The sequence below is a fragment of the Macrotis lagotis genome, chromosome 7 (assembly GCF_037893015.1).
Source record: "Macrotis lagotis isolate mMagLag1 chromosome 7, bilby.v1.9.chrom.fasta, whole genome shotgun sequence".
Classification (NCBI taxonomy): Eukaryota; Metazoa; Chordata; class Mammalia; order Peramelemorphia; family Peramelidae; genus Macrotis; species Macrotis lagotis.
This window is the reverse complement of record NC_133664.1, coordinates 69536199-69561025: the sequence shown is the minus strand read 5'-3', so window position 1 is coordinate 69561025 and position 24827 is coordinate 69536199. Positions and strand designations below refer to the sequence as shown.

At 39.0% G+C, this 24827-nt stretch overlaps 1 protein-coding gene across 19 annotated transcripts in view; it reads right to left on the bottom strand.

Moving 5' to 3' along the window:
• Positions 1 to 362: 362 nt before the first annotated feature.
• Positions 363 to 24827, bottom strand: part of SVIL (supervillin) — a 179887-nt gene continuing 155422 nt past the window's right edge. For all 19 annotated transcript variants that reach the window (XM_074193078.1, XM_074193066.1, XM_074193067.1 and 16 more), the window contains 9 exons: positions 15520 to 15671; positions 13678 to 13783; positions 12808 to 13015; positions 10572 to 10705; positions 8680 to 8835; positions 7403 to 7546; positions 5844 to 5965; positions 2720 to 2875; positions 363 to 1369 (listed from right to left, as the gene is read on the bottom strand). In XM_074193078.1, the coding sequence (XP_074049179.1) occupies positions 1283 to 1369; positions 2720 to 2875; positions 5844 to 5965; positions 7403 to 7546; positions 8680 to 8835; positions 10572 to 10705; positions 12808 to 13015; positions 13678 to 13783; positions 15520 to 15671 (1265 nt within the window). In that variant the 3' untranslated portion in view covers positions 363 to 1282. The remainder of the gene's footprint in view (positions 1370 to 2719; positions 2876 to 5843; positions 5966 to 7402; positions 7547 to 8679; positions 8836 to 10571; positions 10706 to 12807; positions 13016 to 13677; positions 13784 to 15519; positions 15672 to 24827) is intronic.

The following is a 24827-nucleotide window of genomic DNA, read 5'->3' as shown; positions in this document are numbered from 1 at the left end:
TCTGTGTTAAGAGATAAAAATGTTCATGGATCTGGTTATATTTGCACTCAGGTCTGACTCTCCCATTGTGGAAAAGTGCAACAGAAGCCTGTGCTAATGTGACAGGTGCTTATGCAACGCCTGGAATATAAGAGCTGCCATTAAACCCATTAACCTGATGAATCTGGGTAACCATCCCAGCATGTTCTTAGGAAATCTCTCTCCTCTTTCTCCTCACTCTCTATGTTGCTCTGTTCCTGGTTTCCTAAAGGCAAAGTGAAATCATAATAGTTAACTGTGCTATGTTGGTACCATGGACATGTGAACAAAAGGAAGGACATTTCAGAAGAGTAGATGCTTAGAATTAACTGAAGACCCAACAATACATTGCCAAAGTTTTTATTCTGAAGCTCTTACTTTGGAATCTTATATCACAAAAAGGTGTGTTTACACATATTATAAACTGAGATGTTTTGTTTTTTTTTAACTTCTGCCATGGTAAAGTAAAACTGCAGATCCTGTTCCAAACCATCTTCAAAAATGCCGACCCAAACTTCTGTATATAAACTGTACACAAAACAAGGCACTATACATTTTTGTTTGCTTTTGGATGTTAAGGTATGAAGGTCGCAGAGTTTCTCAAGAGTCCCCAGTTATTAAGTACAAAGGTTTTTGTTCCTTTAAGCGCCGGCGGCCATCCATCCTTAGGATAGCTCCTTGCCTATTGCCAAAGGAAACGTTTCAGAACGTGTATAAGATACATATACTGGTGGGATAGATAATTCAGTAGAAGCAACTCCATCTACTTCTTGGTATTGTTTTGACACCGAAAAAATGCTTTTTTTAAAAAAAGTGAATACATATTGCTTTGTTAAATACATACTTGAACTATATGGTGTTTATATAAATATAATTTTTTTTAATAATCCACAAGCTAACAAAATAACACTTTACAAAGAGAGCATCTTAAAAAATGAATAGGCAAAGGCTGGATGGAGCCAGTAGAGGGCTGGGCAGCAGCTGTGAGGTGCTACTGCTCTAAGTGCACAGAAGAGCCAAGTTTTACAAACAGGAAGTACCCTCTGAGTCAGGGGGGGAGAAAATTTCCAGGGAGTTCTCTTACACATTTACAAAATTACACAACTCCAGCTCAGGCAGTATCTAATAACTTCAAATGATTTCTACTTTGACTTTTAAAAATTTGAACACCAGTCCAGATAGATGTCCATCTTCCCGACCCAATGGTATTAAAAGTGACAACAGAGATTTCTCCGGCCTCATCTTCCACTGGCAGCATCAGTGCTTAGAAAAGCCCTTTCGCTTTCTTAAGGTTCACCTGTTTCCAAGATGGCAGCATGCTATATTCTTCTCTGGTCATGTCTAGTGCAACCTGAAAGAGGAAAAAAACCAAAAAACCAAACCAGAGTAAAAAGTTGAAGTTTGCTTTTTTTTTTTTTTTGGTTTTTGCAAGCAGTGGGGTTAAGTGACTTGGCCAAGGTCACATAACTAGGTAATTATTAAGTGTGTCTGAGGTCAGATTTGAAGATTTGAACTCAAGTCCTCCTGACTTTAGGGCTGGTGCTCTATCCACTGTGCCACCTAGATTCCCCCACTATCTCCTCTTTTTGCTGAGGGCATCACTAGCCTTGTCACCCAAGTTTGAAACCTCAGTGTCATGCTCAAAACTTCACTATTCTTTGGTCCATGGATCTAAAGTTGTCACATCTTGTCATTTCTAGCTCTATAATTTCTCTCCAATTGGTTCCCTTTTTTTTCCATTCAAAAAGATATCCCAAATTAAGGAGGATCTTAGAGTCAGGAAGACGGGAGTTCAATTTCACTCAGGTGCTTTACTGTTACTAGCTGTGTGACCTTGGGCAAGTCATTTACCCCTAACTGCCTTACATCTAGGGCCATCTCTAATCCCCCTGATTCATAGCTGGTCACTGGACCCCAGATGGCTCTGGAGGAGACAATGAGACTGGTGACTTAACACAACCCCCTCCTCACTCAAATCCAATTCATGTGCTTATCATGGCATCACCTTCCTGATGTCGTGATCTTCTTCAAAAATGAAGGACAAACATCATATCCCAAACTAGTCTGTCGTTAATTCTTGCCTAGACTATTATTGCTAGAAACTTCCATTTGGACTTTTCTTCTTCAAAATATAGCCCTTGACAGACTTTTTTTTCTGCCTTACACATACACTGAACCAATAAAACTCGACTTTTTTTTAAATTTCTCATTCAGCTGCTCCATCCCAAGCTATTACCCTTGTATTGCCAGGAACGCTCCTTCTCCCCTTCCCTCTTCTTCTTAACATCCTGGGTTTTCTTAAAAATTCAGCTTAAGAGTTATCTTCTGTACAAGGTCTAACCTCCCCCTAAATTACCAGGTTTCTTTTTGTGTGTATTTTTGTTCTCTCTCTTGTTAAGCTCGTTGAGAGCAGAAATAGTTTCGTTTTTGTCTTTGTGTCTCTTGGGTACCATAGTTGGTACTTTGTGGTCGCTGTTCAGGCATTTTCTAGTTGTGGCTGACTCTTCATGACCCTCTTTGAGGTTTTCTTGACCGAGAGATACTGGAGAGGTTTGTCATTTCCTTCATTTTACCCCTCATTTTAGAGATGAGGAAACTGGGTTAATGCAGCCCAGGGTCACAGAGCTAGGACTTAGAACATACCTTAGCATGTTTGCTGACTGACTCAGTTAGTGACCTACCTACCGCTCTAACTACTTACTTCAAAGTCTTCATCAGTAAGGTAGATTTCAAGCTTCAGGGGATCCACTCCTTCGGGGAGAGGTCTGGCTAAGAGATCAGCCAATGGATAAATGGTTTTACAAAGCTTGGCTAACACATCTTCCACAAGGATTATCTGATTAGAAACTTCTGCGTCCTGGTTCAGAAGATAGGGGGGAAATGAAGAAAATGGTTTTGAGTACAAAAAAAAAAATCAAGAATCAAGAAAACTAAAGCTTGGAATAAAAACTGTTTTAGGGATTCCACTATGGGCAAAGGGACACCAAGCATTGACATCAATTCCTTTTTCTCATTAGCTCTGAGACCCCATATCAGCTGTCCAGCTTTGGAACACAGGAAAAGTATAGGAATTCCAGAAAAGACAGTGTGGTATAGTTCTGGGATTTGTTAGGTTAAAATCACTAAAGGAAAATGCCACTGGACTACACTGCATGAAGGCCTTGTTAGGTTGGGAATAACTTCCATTTTATAGAAAATTTTGAGGAGTGGGGGATAGGAGAGGGGACTGAATATAATTTCAGTGGAATTGAGAATTTCTCCTACTAGTGTTGAAGTCCATCTATCATTTGCCTGGGGCATTGAGAAGTTAAATTATGTGTCCTGAAACAGAAATTAGATAAGAGTTTCCCTGACTATCGGGCTGACCCTCTAACCAGGATATTTTCCACTGACCTCTGTAGTTTCAAAAAGCAGACCAATGAGTTCTACTGAGAAAAAGTTGGCAGTGGCAGATACAAACACCATAATTTTGCTGCCCATGTCCATCTCCAACTGGCTAAAAATTGTTGCTGCTGTAGCGAAGGTTAGGATGTGCCTATGTTTTGTGGTAGCCCCTAGTAGTGGGGGAGCTGAGGGGGAGCAATGTGGGACTTAGAGAAGAGCCCCCTGCCCAAGGCCACACAGCTAGGTAATTATTAGGTGTCTGAGACCAGATTTGAACCCAGGTACTCCTGACTCCAGGGCCGGTGCTTTATCCACTGCGCCACCTAGCCGCCCCTGTTGGGTGCTTTAAAAGTTTGCCAATGGCAGAGTCAAGATGGCAGAGAGAAGACAGGAAGTTGCCTGAGCTCTCCCCAGTTTCTCTCAGAAACAATTTTAAGTCAGGCTTCTAAACAGATTCTAGAGAAACAGACCCACAAAAAAATGGAGTGAAACAATTTTCCAGCTTAAGATATGTTCAAAGGACTTCAGGAAAGGTCTGTCTCACTTGGCTAAAAGGGGAGCAGATAATTCATTCAACATACATTAATTAATTAATTAATTTGATCTCATACCAAATTATCAAAAATTATTTTATAGAGCTAAAAAAATACAACAACATTCATCTGGAAGAACAAAAGGTCAAGAATATCAAGGGAATTAATGAACAAAAAATTCAAAAGAAGGTAGCTTAGTCATATCAGAACTAAAATGTCTTATAAAGCAGCAATCATCAAAACTATCTGATAGTAACTAAGCAAAAGAGTGGCAGATCAGTGGAATAAGTTAGGTAAAATGACTACAGTGGGTTAAGAATCACTCTGGAAAATAGTATGGTAGGCAGAGGAATGGAGCAACATCTCATACCATATATATCAAGATAAAGTCCAAGTAGATACTGATTTAGACATAAAGGGTGATATCATAAGCAAAGGAGAAGGGAAGAATTTATGAACAAACAAAAAATATAGAACATTATGAAATGCAAAATGGATAATTTTGATTACATTAAATTCAAAAGCTTTTGCACAAATAAAACCAAGATTAGAAAGAATGCAGAAAGCTGGGAAATAATTTTCACAACTAGTATTTTTGTTAAAAGACTCACTTCTAAAATAGATAACAGAACTGAATCAAATTTCTAGGAAGATTACAAGTCATTCTCCAATTGATAAATAGTCAAAGGATATGAACAAGCAGTTTTCAAATGAAGAAATAAAAGCTATCTAAAGTCATATGAAAAATGCTCCAAATCATTATTGATTAGAGAAATGCAAATTAAACAATTTTGAAGTACTACCTCACATTCATCAGACTGGCTAAGATGCCCAAAAAGGGAAAATGACCAATGTTGGAGAGTTTGTGAGAAATTTGGGACAAGGATGTACAATTGGTGGAGTTGGGAACTGATCCAAGCAATCTGGACAGTACTTTCAAACTATATACAAAGGGAAATAAAACTGTGCATCCCCTTTGATTCGACAATACCACTACTAGGTCTGCATCCCAAAGAGATCATAAAAAAGAGGACTGTACAAAATATTTATAGGAGCTCTTTTTGTAGTGGGAAAGAATTAGAAATTGAGGGAATGCTTATCATTGGGGAATGGCTGAACAGATTGTGATATAGGAATGCTATGGAGTACTCTTGTTCTGTAAGAAGTCATGAGTGGTCTGACTCTAGAAAAGAATGGAAGACTTGTATGAACTGAGGCTTAGTGAGGTCAGCAAAACTAAGAGAACATTTTTACACATTAACAGCAACATTGAGACATGATCAACTAGGAGAGATGCAGCTCCTCTCAGGAGTTCAATGATCAAGAACAATCCTGAGACACCTAGAAAATGCCATTCACATCTATTAAAAAAACTATGAAGTCTGAATGCAGAACAATACATACTATGTTCACTTTCAAAAACTGTTTTATGTTTTTTCTTTCTCCTTCATGGTTTTTCCCCACATTAGTTCTAATTCCTCTTTCACAACATAACTAATATGGAAATATGTTAAACATGATGTACAAATTTTATCAGATTGTTTGCTGAGGAGAGGAAGAGGAGGGGAGTGGTAGAAAAACCTCATAAACTTGCAAATGGATGCATGTTGAAAACTACCTTTGCATGTAATTGGGAAAAAAATGAATAAAAAAAGAAAAAATCAATTATTTAGTATTATCACAAAAAGTTTTAAGGATTTTTTGTTGCAAGATTTCTTCAGGAGGTTTGTTTAAAGTAAAGGACTTCTACTAGAAACTATAACAATAAGAACAATCAGCACTACTAAAAATGGACCTCCTCTCTTTGGACAAAAATTCACTTGTTCCTTTTCACATTTTCCTACTTCCAACCTCCTTCCTCCTTCTTGAATAACACATCCAATCCTCATAAATGAAAGGTAGACACACCATTTCTGTGATTTCAGCAATGTCTTCTCTATGTTCCCAACTGGGAAACATATTGGTGAAGGTCAGAGGTTCTAAACCAGCATGAAGAAGGTAGGACTTGGGGGGTTTCTTGACATTTTTTCCTGTTAGGATCAAAAACATAAATGTGAGTAGATACTAAGCTGTAAAAAACATGCCTTGTTCAATATTTTACTCTTAATCATTGTTGGTCACTAATGAAATATTTAAGGGGAGAGTGCATTGTTGTGCACTGAACAGTTAATTATCAAAATACAGATGCAGCCTATGTCTCCTCCTTTTTTGCCCCATTACATGTCATTGGGATTAATGAAGCCAGGAAATAGAGAAAATATCTATCTCTCATTCTCCTGTACCTTCATAAATTTGCGAAGTGTTTACTATTATTCCAACCTTGGCTCTCAGGTTTGAATGTCTGTTGAAGGCCTAAATTAATGATAATTTTGCATAATTCTTTTGTTTTCTTTTTTTTTTTTAGGTTTTTTTTTTGCAAGGCAAACAGGGTTAAGTGGCTTGCCCAAGGCCACACAGCTAGGTAATTATTAAGTGTCTGAGACCAGATTTGAACCCAGGTACTCCTGACTCCAGGGCTGGTGCTTTATCCACTACGCTACCTAGCCACCCCAATTCTTTTGTTTTTGAAACATGGAATAAAAATCAGAAGATTTTGTTCATGGGGAACTCCTTGGGAAGAGACTCTATCACACAATGAACAATGCTGAAAAGGTTCATTTTCACAGAGGTCTTTGATCCTATTTATAGTGACCATCTCTTTGCCTACTCTATATGAAGGACAGTGAAATGGGAGACACATCCTACATCTTAGATGGTTCAGTGTATAGATCTTGGGTCAAGAAAACCTGAATCTAAACATAACTTCAGATACTAACTTGGGTGACCTGGGAACGGACAATTTCCCTGTCTGCTCCTACATCTATACAATAGGAGAGTAATATCATGTACTGACCTCCCAAGGCTGTGGGTGAGGATAAAGTGAGATATTTTAAAGTGCTTTGCAAACCGAGAAGCACTACTGAAATTCTATTATTATTGCTGTTGTTGTTATCAGATAGCTTAGTTGTCACAGCGGATGATTTAATTCAGACTCCAGGAAAGTCTTAACCACATCAGAATATTTTACAATATGGATTTGGACCTTTAGAACTGCGAGTTGAATGTCCCTTATTCCACACAGGATTAAAATTGAGGTTCACAATCATGCTGAAAATATGGAATTCTCTAATTTCAAAAGAAATAAGCCTAAAAAAAAGGTAAAAGAAAAACCACTTTTTCGTAAACCGTCAGATCTTATCAATGTTCTAGCAGATATATGCACAAAGGAACTGACTAAAACAACAACTGCTGTGGAGTGTTTTTATGATTCAAAATTCCATAGAGTCTAGAATTAGCCACTGGTTGTGAGGGCTAAGTTGATGGAACACTATGGTTTGCTATGCATGATTGCATCCCAATCACCTCCTCTTGTTCCATTTTGCAACTGAAGGTCTTTCTAATACAAGACTGTCTCAGAATGGGCCTACCTTTGCAGTACCGAAGCACCGTCTCCATGGCACATTTTCGGTCGTTGGCCCAACGAATCCTGGCAGAGCCTGTTATCTTGTTCTCAATTGGCCACCACCCTTGCCAGAGATACACTTCATGGTGATTGTCAACGAGGAATAGTGCTATGGAGAAGAAGGCAAAAAAGTCACAGACTGCAAGTTCAAGAATAGAACTACTTGCCTTCCTATCAAACAATATGCTGGTTGAGAATGAACAAGAGATTCCCATGAACTGCAGAGAAAGCATCTGAAGCCTCCTTGAGATAGGGTCCAACTTATGCAGGACGTAAGTCACCTGCAATTATTGGTGACACTCTATCATTGATCACCATATTTTTCCTTTCTTCCCCTAGTCTCCCACTCCCTTTGTTTCTCTTTTCTAACACTGTTTTAGGTTTGCTAGTGGGAACCATGAGCATTGACAATCTTAACTGGTGACATTCAGGGTTGAAGGAGTTGCTGACTCCAGTTTAATATATGAGAGGGCTATTAAGATTTATATTCTTGGTTATGCTTAGCAATGTTTTTATTCTTTCTTTTTAAATGAAATTGAGACTATAAGAGAGCCAAAGATGTATTTTCAAAAAACAGTCTTTATCCTGCCCATAGCCTCCTTGCCAAGTCCTCCTTTCTCATTCCCCCTTGGCCTTTCCTTTCTCTTCTATTAACAGGCACTGAACTAATAGCTTTGCCTTTTTATTTTCTTGTACAAAGGAGAGAACTTTTTTTTTTTAGATTTTTTCAAGGCAATGGGGTTAAGTGGCTTGCCCAAGGCCACACAGCTAGGTAGTTATTAAGTGTCTGAGGCCAGATTTGAACTCAGGTACTCAACTCCAAGGCCAGTGCTCTATCAACTGTGCCACCTAGCTGCCCAAGAACGTATTCTTGTTAAATCCAGCACACTTAGGATGCTATAGTCATAGGTGTAGGGCTAGAATCAGAGGTCATCTAGCCCTCTCCTCTTATTAGTCCAAACTGTTGAAATGATTTGCCCAAAATAAGAGAGGGTGGGGTAAATGTGACTTTTGAACACAGAATCTCTGACTTCATATCTAATGGGAGTGAAGAAGCAGGAGGTGGGGAATCAGAGGAAAATAAGTCCCATCCATACTGCTACTTCAAGGAGAGTAAGATTATTCAAGTTCCACTCAGATCCTAGGAATTTCCATCTCATGGCTTGGCATCCAGGTAACTAGCTGTGTTTCTTTTTTTCCTATTGCTGTTCAGAAAGAATTGTAGCACACAGCTGATCTTACCTGGCTGTGGGGCGCTGTACAGGTCTTCTTGTAAGAAAGGCATGGAATTGACTACAGAAGGATCCCGGGCAGGATACATGAATTCCGTGGCCGAGAAATCTCCAGACGAACTGCTCAGGATGAACAGGCGGGGTGTGAAATTGAACTTCCCAGGATCTTTGAAAGAAAAGAACAACAAAAGAGTTAAAGGCAAGAGATAGACAATGACCATTTCTAATTAACTGTGGCTAAAGAAATACTGACTACTGACAATTCTACTGACTGTAGAATTGGGGGCTTTAGAAATATGAGCAATGTGATCTTTGGAGTCCTGTAACGGGGATTTGTATTCAATAATAATTGGCAAAATAGAGTTCTTTTGAAAGTTTCCAAAGGGCCAGGCATAGTGGTGTGTGCTGATAATCCTAGATGTGGAGAAGCTGAAGCCGGTGGAGTTATGAGCTGCAGCGGACAATGCAGATTTGTATCAAGTTGAGTATCAGTACAGTGGGTCCCTGTAAGTAGGGTCACAGGGATATCAGAGATTGCCTAAGGTGGGGGGAACTGACCTATTTTGGCAGGTCAAAGTGATTATGAAATCAGTAGAGGTCTGTGAGAAGCCCCTACATTCCGGCTCAGGCAAGATAGAGAGACCAGTCTTAAGTAAAATAAAATAAAATGAAATGAAATACTTCCAAAGTGACTTAAATCTCCTTAGAGTCTCAACAACCCTGCAAGGAAGTTACTACTGGTATTCTCATGTCCATCTTGAGAAATATGTAAGCTTGGGCTCAGAAAGAGTAAATGACTTATCCTAGGTCTAGATTTGAACCCAGCTCCTCCTGAATCCAAGTCTGATGATCTATTAAAGTTGATTCTTTTATAACATGATTGATGTTCTTGAAGTCTTGTGAAATGAAAATAATCTGAGCAGATGAGAAAAGCTCCACAAACCAGTTCTTTGGCCAAGCTTAATGAATGATCCTCGGTAGGGGCACCAGGAGCTAGTGGTCCTCCACGATCCAAGGACAACTCTCAAGGGCAGCTACTCAATCTATTCAAGTACTTCAGGGCATCCTATCTAATTAAATCTGGCTGCAATAATGAAAAAGGGGGACGGTTGTGAGATGGGGATAAGAAATGAGGCAGGGCTGAGAGAAAGTAACAGGAGCTGGAGTTTCTTTTGTTAACTGCTTCATTCTGCTTCATCATGGAAGGCTACCCAAGCTTTCCATTCTTCTCACAATCAAGGAAATTGTTAATATGCAACCTGGGAACAGTGGGAATGATGATGATGTTAGTTTTTCCTTCATTCTTTTTTTATTTTGTTTTTAGGTTTTTGAAAGCCAGTGGGGTTAAGTGGCTTGCCCAAGGCCACATGGTTAGGTAATTATTAAGTGTCTGAGGCTGGATTTGAACTCAGGTACTCCTGACTCCAGGGCCGGTGCTCTATCCACTGCACCACAGCCGCCCCTTTTTTCCTTCATTCTTGAAGAAAACCATGACATCAGGGAGTCAAGAAAGTGAATCAGATTTGAGGGAGGTGGGGTTGTGCTTCATTTTCTCCTCCAGAGACATCTGGGTTCAGTGAATCAGGATGACTGGATGTGGCCACAGAAGTGAAGCAATCAGGCTTATGTGACTTGCCCAAGGCCACATAGCTAGTAAGTGTTTGAAGCTGGATTTGAGCTCAAGTCTTTACTTCAGGACTTGTGCTTTACCCACTGCACCATCTCACTGCCCACTATTCCACTCCTATTATTATTATTATTATTATTATTATTATTATTATTATTACTAAGATTCACACAATGCTTCACATAAAGCACTACTCCTACAACAAGCCAAAAAAAGGTAGGTAGGGGATGAGTAAATCTCCCCAGCTACAGATACAGATGCTGAGGAGGCTCTACCTTGCAGCATGCAGTCATAAGCTTTCCGATCTTTCCTTCCTAACGCATCCCAGAATCCCAATGGCTCCGACCCTTCATCACACTCATGGATCGTCACCTTGCTGCTACTATGCAATCCCGCTTCCAGTGGACATCTGCAGGGAGAAGACCCAACAAATTTTGTACAAAACTTGCACATATCAACTATACAAATAATCCCAAAGCCCAAACGTAAGGGCAGATTTGACCACATCCTTATCAGTCACATGATACAGTTTTTCCCGATGAGAGGGATTCTTTTGGGCTATCATTGATAACAATGGCAGCTTGGTGACAATGACAGCTACCTATAGGTGTCTTTGGAATATTTTACTCAAACCTTTTTCATGATCATTTTCCAGCTGCCACTTATTTTTTTTTTTTGACAAGGCAATTGGGATTAAGTGATTTGCCCAAGGACACACAGCTAGTATTTTTCAAGTGTCTGAGGCTCGATTTGAACTCAGGTCCTTCTGACTCCAGCTCTGGTGCTTTATCCACTATACCACCTAGTTGCCCATAGGTACACTTTCACCATGAGATAGGGTTATAAGATAAAGTTATGTGTTAAAATGAAATATTTAGGAAAATGTTTCATTCCATAGAACACCTTTATTTTAGTTTTTTTGCAAGGCAATGGGGTTAAGTGACTTGCCCAAGGTCACACAGCTAGGTAATTAGTAAACATCTGAGGCCGCATTTGAACTCAGGTCCTCTTGACTCCAGGACTGGTTCTGTATCCACTGTGCCACCTAGCTGCCCCCATGTAACACCTTAAAAGAATAACAGCTTTAATCCTTCCCACCCAGATCTGTCCCATGTAAAGCTAAGCTGCTTAGTTGGTGCTGGAAGAATGAAGCTGACCAAGGGTAATCTGGAAGCTTCCCCACTGTCCTTTGGTCAGTCAGATTCTCAGGGCCTGAAGCAGATGACCATGACTCATCCTAGCTGATCCTTATTTGGAGTCAAGCTTAATGGCTATGCTTCTCTTCTCTTGGCCTGAAAAAGTAACTTTTTTTTTCTTGAAAAAGTTTTCATCTTAATAGCCTCGTATTCTCTGGTGAGTGAAATACCTTCATTACTCAACTGACTGGGAAAGGCTAGATGTTTTAAGGGTCTAAATAAAAATCTCAGAAAGGGATCCTTTAGCCTCATTAAAAAATAAATAGATCTCCAGTCTTGGAAGTATTGAGGCTACTTGATACTTGAAAAAGGACATCCATGTGGGAATGTACCTTACTCAGAAGATCAAGCCCAACTCAAATGGTTAACCCTTTGTGAGGTTTAGAGCAGAAGTTCTTAAATCTTTTTTTGTATCTTGGAACCCTTAGGAAGTCTGATGAGGCAGACGTCTTCAAAAACTACCACAACCATCACCACCACCACCAGCACTACTCTACTACCACTACCACTGCCACTACACCACTTCCACTACCACTCCTATTATCCCGATCACTACCACCTCTGCCACTACCACTACCACTACTATTACTACAGGTTACTTTATGGCAGTCACTATGCTAAGTATTTTACAATTATTATCTCATTTGATTCCCACAATGAAGATGCTTTTATCCTCATTTTACAGATGAGGAACCTAAGGTTTTACTGAGTTTCACAGGTCTCTGAAAGTATGCTGTCAATGTCTCTTGACTACCTACTTCTAAGTAGGTAGGCAGCTGACTCAGTCTGATTCTGGTAATGTTGAATGTGGAAAAGAGAAGCTTCCCAATGACATGATAGTGATCTCTAAGGATCATAAGGACTAGCATGGGGGGAAGAAAAGGATCAGACCTCAGAAGACTAGAAATTGCAAAGAAGAAATTTCATTGCGATATCAGGGAAAGCTTCCAACAATTAAGGCGCCTGTAGGTAGAATGGGCTATGCCAGGAGGTACTAGGCTGCCTCTCATTGGAGATATTCAAACAGATGCCCAAGAACCACTTGTTGGGCAGACCTCAATAGGCATGCTTTTTCAAGTATAATAGACAGTCCATTAGGTTTTAAGCCTGAAATTCTGCACTAGCATAGGTGAGCCCACCAGAAGCTTGTGGATTCCCAGGTTGTTTTTTGGTGACCCTGCTCAAAATTCATGCTCACTGATGCAACAGTTATGCCTGGACATTCCACCAAAACTTTCATTTGGATAATGATGATTGGTTTTTTGGTTCCTTCTTTTTTCCTTCCTTCGAAAATACGAAACTATCAACTACTCACTGTTCTTTGATTTTATTTGCAGCATTTCTTCCAACATCCTTTGTGTGAGCCTGTGCTTTGCACCCATGCCAGAGGTACATGAGAGCTTTATTGACACTGAGAACAATCATGGAAGTCCTTGATCTCAGACTGCTACAGTGACAGGCAACTTCAAGCAAATTTCCTTCAATGGGAACTTCTCCTCGGACACAGTACAATCTCCAGTCATCTGGAGGAGGCAACAGCAGTACAGAGTAAGTACTGGGGAAGAAATGAGTCTGAATCCAATCCTAACTAGAGGGTCAGCAGGAAAACAGGAATGGGTCAAGGATTATAAATGACAGAAGAAAGTAAATATGGAACTAGGACTGGGCTCCCTGAGCCCTTAGCCAGGTCATTTGGTCAATGACCACCCCCTTCCAGGTCACAAACAAAAACCAAAAAACAGAGAAATTCTCCTCATCCAAAAATATAGTTTAATGTATCAGAAGTTAAAAACTACTAAACTAGACTAAATAAAAAGCAAAATGAAATGGAACTCCTATGGTTGTTTTGAATATTTTGGAGGGGGTGGTGGTGGCAAGGATAGCTGGGGTAACATAACTTTCTCTATGACACTGAAAATTTTAATTTCCCATCCCCCAACAATCTGAGTCTAACCCTGAAGCAAACTATTAGGAGAATGGCAAGCTCCACATAAAGGTGATTTTTAAAAGTTCATTATTATGAGGCTTTCCAAAGCTATAGCTATACAGGAGTCCCAAAATTATTACGGCAGTTTTAAGCTTTAATAGCTTAAGACTTACCCTAAAGTCCCCCTTTCTTATTAAAAAAAAAATAGCTTCCAAGAGGGAAAAAAAAATCTGATTTCTAACAGTAAAAATGATTTACTTTGTGCATTTTCTTCTTCTTCTTCTCGTTTCCCTGCGTGTACAACCATTCCTCCTTGGAAGCACTGCAGAAAACATGGCGGCTCCTTTCCCTGAAGCACTTGAACCTGGAAATTAAAACAAGTTCTTTTAAAAAGCACTCAATAATAATTAGAATGACTGACCACTAATTTAACAGGGGGGGGGGGGCATTTCTGTATTCATCACTCCAGAGGCCTGTGTCATCCATGAGGCCATTTTTCCTTGCCTGTTAATGCAGTCCCTTCGATCTGTCATTAGTAGTACCATATATAACGTTCAGCTTGAGTCAATTCATTCGTAATTTTTGGCAAGGTTCTGCACACTTACGGAGAAAATTGTTTATTGAGCCTGGGGCCTAAGAGCCCTAAGATGGAGGGAGCATTTCTCACTGTGTGGTGGCTTATCAGTTGTTTATACCATTTTGCATAAGCTAGAGTAATTCTATAGCTGTATTTAATATATCTGAAGTCTGAGTCCTGATTCATGTAATTTATCAAAAAACCAATACCCCAACTACAGTTCCACATTCAAAATGTAAAAAAAAAAAAAGCTTAAAATGAAGAAGCTGAGGACATAAGTAAAATATCCAATTCTATTTCTCTCCAATACTAAGCATCACCATCACCCTAGTTGACATTTAAGGTTTGTAAAGTGCTCTACATACATTATCTCATTTAATCCTCACAGCAATCCTCTCATAAATATAGTTACTCTTTAAAACTATGATCAATGCAGGGAATACCTCCAAATGCAAAGCCCTGCTAAAAACTATTTTTCACATACATTTTCACAGTGGGAAATTCTCCTCATTTTCAACTTTCAGGGCACTATGCGTTGCACATAAGACTTTTATAATCAAATGATGGTTAGGAGGGATATTCTTGAATAGTTCTCAAGTCTTAGGAAGACAGGATATGTTTACTAATCTAGCTGGAGGTATGTGTGTGGATATTCCTTTTCCCTCCTTCTTCTTAGAAATGCCCTTTGCTTGGCTATATATCCTTGATAGAAAAAAAGTATTTATTTCATGCTTTGCAATCTATAGTATCCACTCTTTTTTTCTTTTTAACCAGCACTAATGAAATGAAGCAAAACAGTGGCTATCCCCCCCAAAAATGTTTATATTTGATTTTGCAAAGGGGTATCCTATAATTGAGGACTCTTCCAGTTCTAGCTATATGATCCTATTTTGGAGACTGATTTACTTCTCTACCTATGTTGATAATCGAAATTATGAGAAATGACATTGTACTCTTGGATCAAACATGGATGAAAAATAATAATGCTAATTTTACACATGGCTTTAAATATCTAGTTTGAATTTTCCAAAATGCTACCCTTCTCCCTATTTTAGAGATAAGAAAACTGAGAAAAACTTAGAAAAGTTAAGGCACATTGCTAGTAAGGGTCCCAGGGCACTTAATTCAAGTCTCTGTCCACTATGCCACCTTACCATAATGTTATGTGAGCAAGAGACTGAAAGTCTGAAGTATTAGCTAACAGTGTGGAGTAGGCCAGTCTGGGATTAAAGTTAGGCATTAGATCACCATCAAGTTAACCAACATTTGTTTATTAAACTTTTATTTTGGGCTGGGGTTGTGTTGATCCTGAGCCAGCTGAGGCAGCTAACTGCCAAGAAGTCCCAGTGAGGCTGTGGGCGGCTGGTACTTTTGACAGACCCTCAAGGTGGGCCTTTTGGGAAGGGTACCTTAGGATCCCAGGGTACTTGTAAGGATCAGAGGAGTGGGTGGAGGAGGGCACAAGGGAAGAGGAGAACATTTCACCATTAGCACCAGGATAAAAATCATCCTCCAGGGCTCACCTGGGCCCCTCTCTCCTCATCCAGTTCCACAGTCATCAGCGCCGATGTGCCTTTCTCGCTCACCGTCGAGTGTCTGCCCTGCCAGAAAAAGTAGACACACTTCTCCTTGCCGGCCGTCCTGACCGGGTGCTCACCCTTCTGCCGACTCCCAACTGCAAACAGACAGAGCAGCAGAGGTTCAAGGGACTCAGTTGACAACAAGGAAAGAAGAGCAAATCAATTGCCTCCATCTCCAGAGACATCAACTAATGACAAACAGGGCAATACCAGCCTTCAGGCCTCGGGCTAAGGAGAATTCATTTACAACTAGAGAGAACTGTCTGGATGACCAAGAAATAGCATAAATCATAGTATGAGGGGGAAAAAAAGCACCTCTCTTCCTGCTAAGTCACCCAGAGCATCTAAACCCAAGAAAAATGATCTGTAGGGCTTTCCTAATACTTAAAGAAAAATATCTCACATAACTTGAAGGAATCAACACACAGCCATGTATGTGCACTCTAAGACTGTCAAGCAAACCGGCTTCTTCACCCCTCTGGCACAAGATTAGTTAGCATCTGAGTAACACAGGGAAGAACAATAGCTGGGATGGTGAGAAGCCCAAAGAACATCATTTATCTGGTAAAGATGATATTAATAAAAGCAAAAACTGTTAGAAGTGTCCAAGTCTCACCAAGAGGGAACAGTTGTACTGCTGATGCAATGATTTCATTAAAAGGTTTAGGATTCCTTCCTTTATAATAATGTGATTAAAAAAATATATAGAGCAGTATTTAACCATTCATTTGAAATGGCAGTCATTAAAACTTCACCAGTCAATGGGTTATTTTAGTAAAAGGCTGCTGAGATCATATACATCAGCATTACAGGTGTCCAGATTCCTCATTTTAATGAGATCTTTAACCATGCATTCCTTCTCCTTGGTGACACAGTTTCCTCCTCTCTTATCTGAGTTTCAATCTCTGACAATAGGGGTGTGTGTGTGTGTGTGTGTGTGTGTGTGTGTGTGTGTTTTGGGGGACTGCGGGAGGAGGAGGAAAGGACAGCTCAGATTGCACCCCCATGCCCAAACACACCTGGAATGCTTTCCCTTCTCATCCCTGCATCTTGGATACTGTGGCTCACCACCTACAAATGGCCTTTCCAGATTTTCTCAATTCTGCCCCCTCACGGCAACACTGTATTTTTTTTGTGCCTAATGTGTTTTACTTAATCTCTCCAGTAGAATGTAAGCTTCTCTAGAGCAGGGACCATCACTTTTCTATCTGTACATCTAATGTCTAAAGTTCTTGGCAAATACAAGGTATGCAATTAATGCTTGCTATGTGAGTAAATAGTAAAATAAGAAAATGATTGCATCTCTGTGTTTCCATTATAGAAACAATAGCAACAATTTTGCATGTTTTCTTTTTGCATTAGCTGTACTTCTTCCATCTAATAGAATGATTAAATAATTAAATGTGTTATCTTGTTGAACTTTTTTTTTTTTGCAAGGCAATGGGGTTAAGTGGCTTGCCCAAGGCCATACAGCAGGACCAGTGCTCTATCCACTGCGCCACCTAGCCGCCCCTATCTTGAACTTTGAGAGAAAAGGGGAAGATAAATCTCACTTTGCTGTAGGCTTACAGAAAGCAGGTATCACAAAGGACATCTACAAAATGGTACTTTATAAACAATCAGAATGATATTTTCCTAGAACACTTAAAATGTGAATGAAAGAGTAGTTAGTGCTAAGTATCAGGAATCATCAAGGGGACTTTGGTGATTTTTGTGAGCTAACAAAAAAAAAAACACAGCAAGGAGTTGACAAGACATATTGCCAACTCTTAATAACCTGTATTTCACTTGTTTGTCATTTCTGAATGCCTGAATGGGACTTTGCTAAAGTTGTCTTTGTAAACTGCTTCTTTATGAAATAGGAAAATTGAGAATGTGTCAACAATACCAATGAGAAGGTGTTCAAAACAGAATTTTTCAATCAATCTCAAAATTTCAAGAGGCAGTCACATCATCATCATCATTAATAACTGTCAGTGGCTCTTTACATGGATCATTATATAATTTCAGATTTTATAAAGGCCTCTTCTCCCTGACTTCCCTGTGAGGTGAGTGGGGCAAGCTTTATTACCTGCATTCTACAGATGAAGAGACAAAGAGCTCTATAGAGTTAAGTGCCTTGCCCCAGGTTCTCAGACTTCAAATTCTACTATATGCAATACTTATGCATGGGATCAACTGATTTGCTAAGAAGGGATCAAGGAAACACCAAGGTTTGAATTCTGTCTCCCACATTTACAAGCGCTATGACCATGGCACCTCAATCTCTGTAAACCTGTTTCCTCATCTTAAAAATAGGATTAATACTTACAGTATTGCAATAATAGCATAATACTTACAGTACCTTACCTCCTAGGGTTGCTGTGGAGAGCAAATGAGGTCATGTGTCAAAATGGTAAAGACAAACTACTCCTTGGAGGAAGCCTGGCAGAGCAGACATTTGATACTCATTGGACTTGATCTCAGGAATCTCTAGATTCAAAGTCTACCTCTAATGGTTATTTGGTGGATAGTCATGAGCAAGTTATCTTCACTAGGCTCATCTATTAAATAGAGATGTTAATAACTGAAGAATTGATTCTGCACTGAGTCTTAAAGGAGATAGATGATGTATGTATTCCACCATGCAAACCTTGAAGCACTATGTCTATTATTATTACTATTGTTATTAATAAATTAAAATGGTGGTGGGGGAGGTTTACGACTATTACTAAATGACCCCTTATTGGTCTAGCATGAATTATTGAAATAAAACTACGTTAAATATACTCTCCTCAATTGGTCCTCTCTCAGCACAGCCAAATTTAGAGCTTGGTATGAATTTACCCCTGATGATTGTATTTACATAGTTCTGATTGTGTCAAATTCCTCAAAGGTCTAACTAAAGGTCCTTTATGGCAGATTTCTAGGAGCATGTGGACCCTTGGGAAGAAGGAAGGAAGGAAGGATGATACAATGCACAGTTCCCCTGGAAGGAGCATTGCTATGAAACCACAGCTCCAATTGAGGATTTTAAGTACCAAACAAAATTAAATTTTAAAATTGTTTTTTTTTTAAATTTAGGTCATTATAATAAGAATCTGTCACTTCTTAAGGACTTTAGGATTCACAAAGAGTCATTTCCTATAATCCCATGAGCTAGGCAGATTAAGTATTTCTCATTTTACAAATGAGAAAACTGAAACTCAGAAAGGTAAAGTGTCTTCTTGTCCATCATCACAGTACCAGGAGGTATATCAAGGACAAAGGTCAAACCAAGGCCTTCTAACTCCATTCCCAGCAATTTTCCGATGGCATCGAGTGACTTACTTCTCTTAAACTGCTGACCAACTCTTAAGGGTTTCAAAAAGGCTCAGATTGAAGTGAAAAATACAACTAGTAATTTGAGTTATCTGAAAGGGAAAGGGGCTGCAAGCTCAGGATAGAGTAGGCTCCCCTTCTTCAAAGGACATCAGGGGTATATGAAGAATGTCTTTGGTGAAGTGTGAATTGGTCTCAGATCTTTTCAGTTCTCAGATTCTGTGATTATGGATGGTCAGAGATACCACAGAGAACATTCTTAGTTAGGGTGTGGATTAGACAAGGTGGTCTTTGAGGTCCTATACCACTGTGATGCTCTGATTACACCAAAGCTATCAAGAAAGAACTCTAGGTCAATCTCTAAGGCAATGATCACATGTGTCCTTGCAAGCTAAGAGGAAGGTCAATCTCTGTTAGATTTCAAGCAATAACAAAATGCTTTCAAATCATCATATGCATTTTCAAGATGTCCTCTAGGAAGTTGTTTTAAGATGTTTGATAATAATGGTGGGAAAATGGAAACGTCATGAAAAGCTCATGCATGACTGCCTGGATTAATCAGCCAGGCACAGCCCAGATCTCATAATTATCAGATCCTGCTCTAGCTTACCCATGTTGGATCACAACTGTTCTCATCTGTTCTCATCTTTAGAAAAGTCTCTGACCAACTGTGATATCCACAGAAGGGTCACCGGGATGTTGAAGGAATGGCAGACCACTCTAAAAGGTCATTTAAAAGAAACTTAAAAGCACAAAAAAAGCCCTTCTAAAAATGAGAAGTGCCTTAAACCAGAAATATTGAGCCTGAAGAAGATTGGGAAAGGAGAGCACAAGGCTTGCTATCTTCAAATACTTGAAGTATTATTGCACCAAAGAGTGATTAGATTTGTTCTGCTGTAAGGGTCAGAACACTTGGTATTAGATGCAAGGGGCAGATTTAGGTTCCTGTTTAAAAGCAGGGTGGACTTCCGACGTAGGTGATGGGTTCTGCTCCATTAGCGGTCTTTGAGAGGAGGTAGATGACTGCTCATCAGGCAAGTTGAAGAATATGGATTTTTAATCTGGGGTTAGTTAATCTGTTTTAAAAGGTATTTTGACAACTCTATTTTTCAACATAATTGGTTTCCTCTTTAATTTTTTGTATGTTATTTTATGCATTTAAACAGCCTGAGAGAGGTTCCCTAAGCTTCAGCAAATGGTCAAAGGAATATATTTTTTTTAAAAAGTTACACTTTTAAATTCCTTTTCAAGGATGGGTCAGATTAGAAGGTGACTGAGTTTTCTTCTCAGGTCTCAAAAGTATTCTGCTGCTCCATTTGAGCACCTACTACCTTGCTGGTAAGCAAGGATTATACTTTAGAGGAACCTAATGTCAATTGTATTTTTGGGCATAAATTACACTTAGTAAAAGATTAATATTGCCCCTATCTCCTTGATGAGAATATTGAACTTCAAATGATGCACAACTGACAATGAGTGGACTATCCAAATATATCCTCTTCCACCACCTCAGGTCAGAATGGTTGGTCTCTAGGGTAGCCTGACCAGTATCAGCAAAAATGGGTGGTGGTATTGGGGGACTTTCTCCACAGCTGCTGCTTTCTGTTGACCCCTGCAGAATCTTCCTCTCCCAAAAGGTGCTATAGTGGAGGGCTATACTTCTAAAACCACCCCCAGCTGCCTTCCTGTGGGGGTCATTTTTTGGATGGATCAACAGAGTCATTCCAGTGACCCAAGGTTCCCCCATTGGTGAAATAGTGTGCAGATGCTGTAAGGCTGGTGTTTTGTTGTTCCCCCAAGGCACTTTTGGAAATCCTGATGCTTCCTGTTCCAATTGAATATCTAGCACCTGGACATTTTCAAAATTGTTTACTGTTTTGCAAAAGTGTTTCTAGACTGGGCTCTTTGGACATTTGTTCCATTGAGGGGTGATTAAAAAAAAGGTCTGGGCTGGAGCAGGTGGGCTAGTCAGAATGGTTTCATACTGGTGGTCAAACAGAAGAGACAAGTGAGGAAAAAAGGAGCTAAGACCTCCAGCATAGCTATAGACCATAAGAGTGATTCATTTGGGAACCAATCAAGTAATGCATTTATGCTTGTATTTTATATATATATATATATATATATATATATATATATATATATATATATATATACACACACACACACACACACACACATATATATATATATATATATATATATGTATGTATAATCACTTATATTTAGGGATTTTGCATTTGAATAGTGTTCTTTAGTTTCCCCATGCATCATGCAACTCCAAAAGTCAACTGTTACCTTTAAATTCCCCTGATTTTCTTTCATTTCAGCTAACCAACACAGTATAATCTAAGATGACTCTCTATTTGGATAAGGGTTTGTTTATTCTGCTTAGCACCAGACAGAGCTGATGGCTTTTCAATGGCTGTCAATGGGTCCCCCAAGGCCCATCTGACCAAGGGAGGAAGGGCATGTTTGTAAATGAACAGTTTCTCTACACAGGTTGTAAAGAATGTTACTAGAAATCACATTCTCAACCCAAAGGACCTGAAGATTAAATAGATCTCAAGTCTAATCTGTTTTAAGTAAATTGCCAATTGAAATTATGTGTTTTGAAATCAATGGGAGAGAAGCATCACATCTACATTTTTTTTTTCCTTTCCTCCTCCTTGCTCTCACATTTCTGTTTTGGTGAGTGCTTGGGGAATTTTTCAATATTTCACTTGAGATTTTCATTTAGATTTTCATTTGTCACATAGAGAACAAAAGTTGGCAGTAAGTGAAGTAACATAAGTGAGGAAGCTTTTTAACTGAAGTTTCTCAAGAAATTAGTGATGGATGCTTTCTTGAAGATGACCTCAGCTAGGTAAATCCAGGCAGTGAATTAAGTAATACATTAAGTTCAGATAAAAACACCTTCAAAGAGAAAGTTCAGGATACGTTGCTCCTAATTGCCTTCTAGAACATTCCATTCACTCCATCTCTCAATCACATTTCTTTTTCCAAAGTATGAGCAACCCATTTAGAACCCCCATCTCCATATTGTTGCTATTATCTACATTTTTCCAGGTCCCTATTACCAACTCTCTTCAAGTTTTCCTCTCTCTCCCAATTGCTGCCATCATCCCTGATGCTAGAGAAAGGCATAAATTATTCAAACTTTAACCACTGTGAACTTATGTCATAGCATAGTGGACAAAGAACTTACCTTAGTCAGGATGGTCACCTCTGACACATACTGGCTGTGTGATCTGGTCACCTACCTTGCTCCCTCAAATCTCTAAGTTTATGAGTATCTGATCCGGTAGAAGATACTTTCTTCCTCCCTGAGAATTTCCCTACAATGATGAAATGATGTTCTTCTTCCTAAGGCTCACTCACTTCTGTCTGTGCTTTAAGACCCAAGCCCATTTAATCTCTTTCCAACCCTCTACCATAATCAGCCTTCATTTTTATGTAACCTCAACTTCTTGCTGTCTGTTGACTTCTTCCTTTCTGCCAGCAAACATCTTTAAGTTGAAACAAAGTAATATTTATAAAACATTTGGCACATACTTGGTATTAATAAAAGCTTGTTCCCTTCTTCCCTTTGGCTCTCCAACCCTTAAAAAAATCTCCCTCTTTCCTATCGCACTTAAGAACTAATGTCCTATTACTCATTTTCCCTTCATTATCGAACTTCATGAAAAAGTTATAAACACTCAGGATCATCACTTCTTCACCAATCATTCTCTTCTCCTAAAGTCACTCCTGGTTTTCTTGCCCCCACTCTATTTAGACTGTTCTTTTTTTTTTTTTGCAAGGCAAATGGGGTTAAGTGGGTTGCCAAAGGCTACACAGCTAGGTCATTATTAAGTTAGACTGTTCTTCTAAGGTCTTCTAGGTAACCAAGGAGTTGGCCCAGAATGCCCATGCTGGTTTTCATTCGGTCCTCATCCTTCTTGACTTCTCTGAAACACCTGACTCTATTGATCCATCTCCTGATTCCAGGAACTTCCTTCTCCTTTGACTTCAGAAATACCATGATGTTTCCCTAATGGGATTCCTACCTGACTGCTCCTCTTGTCTTTACTAGTGCATTCTTCTCTTCTCAAGGTTCTGAAGTCCTCTACAATCTGGTACCATCCTTCCTATACTTACACCTATATTTCTTACTGAACCCTTCTACTCACTTTTTTTTTGCAAGGCAAATGGGGTTAAGTGGCTTGGCCAAGGCCACACAGCTAGGTAATTATTATGTCTGAGACCGTATTTGAACCCAGGTACTCCTGACTCCAGGGCTGGTGCTTTATCCACTGTGCCACCCTTCTACTCATTCTTAACTTCAACTAGATCTGACTTCTCCTTGCCCTAAGAATATGCCCTATTCTCAACCTACATGTCTATACCTTTTTCCTCTTACTTTTCCTAATATTTAATATCAAGTTCACACAACTACCACCTCTTCCATGAAGCCTTTCTTCATCATTCCCTCTGTCATTCCACCACAATCAGTAGTGATTTTCTCATCTTAGATCTCATAAAGCCATTGATTTCATACTTCTTTAATGCACATATCATATGGCTATCATAGCTATCTGTGGAATTTTCTTATTCTTCTACTAGCCTGGAAGCATCATGAGGGCAGGAACCACATTTTATCTAAACTTTGTATTTCTATTGAATGTTGCTATAGAGTGAAAGAAATAAAGAAGGGGACAGATGGCCAAAGTTTCAAACTTTCGTGGTTTTTTTCCAAAAACAGAAAAATAATTCTATCAAGAATCTCACTAAAGTTTAGGCCTACTTTTTCCCTCTCTTCACTATTGGTAGAAACAAAATTTCAGACTGTACTTTTGAGGTAAGCAATGAGGTAACCACACCCACTAGCCTTCATTCAATCCTCATCCTTCTTGACTTTTCTTAAACATCTGACACTATTGATCCTCCCCTGCTTCTGGATAGTCCCTTCTTCTTTGGCTTCAGAGATACCATGCTGCTTTCCTAAAGGGATATTGATTATATTATATGCTATTAATTATATTATATTTTATTATAGAAATTGTTATATGGACAGTGGCCTTTAAGAAGTCTGGTTGTGAGAGTTAGTGAAACGCTGGGCTTGACATAAGGACAAATCTGGCAGTTATTGCTTATTAGCTAGATAGTCAAGAGGCAAGTTACTTAACTCTCTGAGTCTCAGCTTCCTTAACTGTAAAATAAATCTCAACAATTATTATTCCAAAAATATGTGTTTAACCTATGAAAAATAGCACTATTATAAAGTCTTCTTATAATAAGAATAAAGCAAATATGATGTTATCATCATTTATGTATTCATAACACCCTATTAAGTATATAATAATTCCAAGGTTTGTTCACATATATTATCCCATTTGTTCCCTATCACCCTGAAAGTGAGATAGTGGAAAATGTGTTTCTATTTAATAGGCAGGAAAACTGAGGCTTCAGAATCTGAATGAGTTGCCCAAGATCACACAGCTAGGAAGCAGAAGTCAGAACCCAGACCCCAGGCTCCAAATTCAGTGCTTTCTTTCCCATCCTCCTCATGGAGTCTTCTTCTTCTACCATGTTACCTCACTCAGTTTGGTTTCAGTATAAAATGACTGATCTGGCTTATCTAACTCTCTAAAATCTATCGAGTAATTAACCATAAAATAAGATTCATAGATGTATAATTTTTAAATATATATAAAATATTTAAATATAAAACAAAATATAATATTTATAATAGAGAGAGAGAGAGAGAGAGAAAACTAGTGTTAAACTGAAAAAAAGGGAGAGTCAAATATATAAGTTGAATCCTTTTTAAAGAGAGGTTTTGGAAAAAGATCATTGACTCTGCCAAACCGTTAAGAATTTCATCTTCTATACTCCTAAGAGGCAAGGGGAATGGGCCTCTAAATGAATGGTAGAATTGTTACCTGGTAGCTATCCAGGTGGGGGTAAGA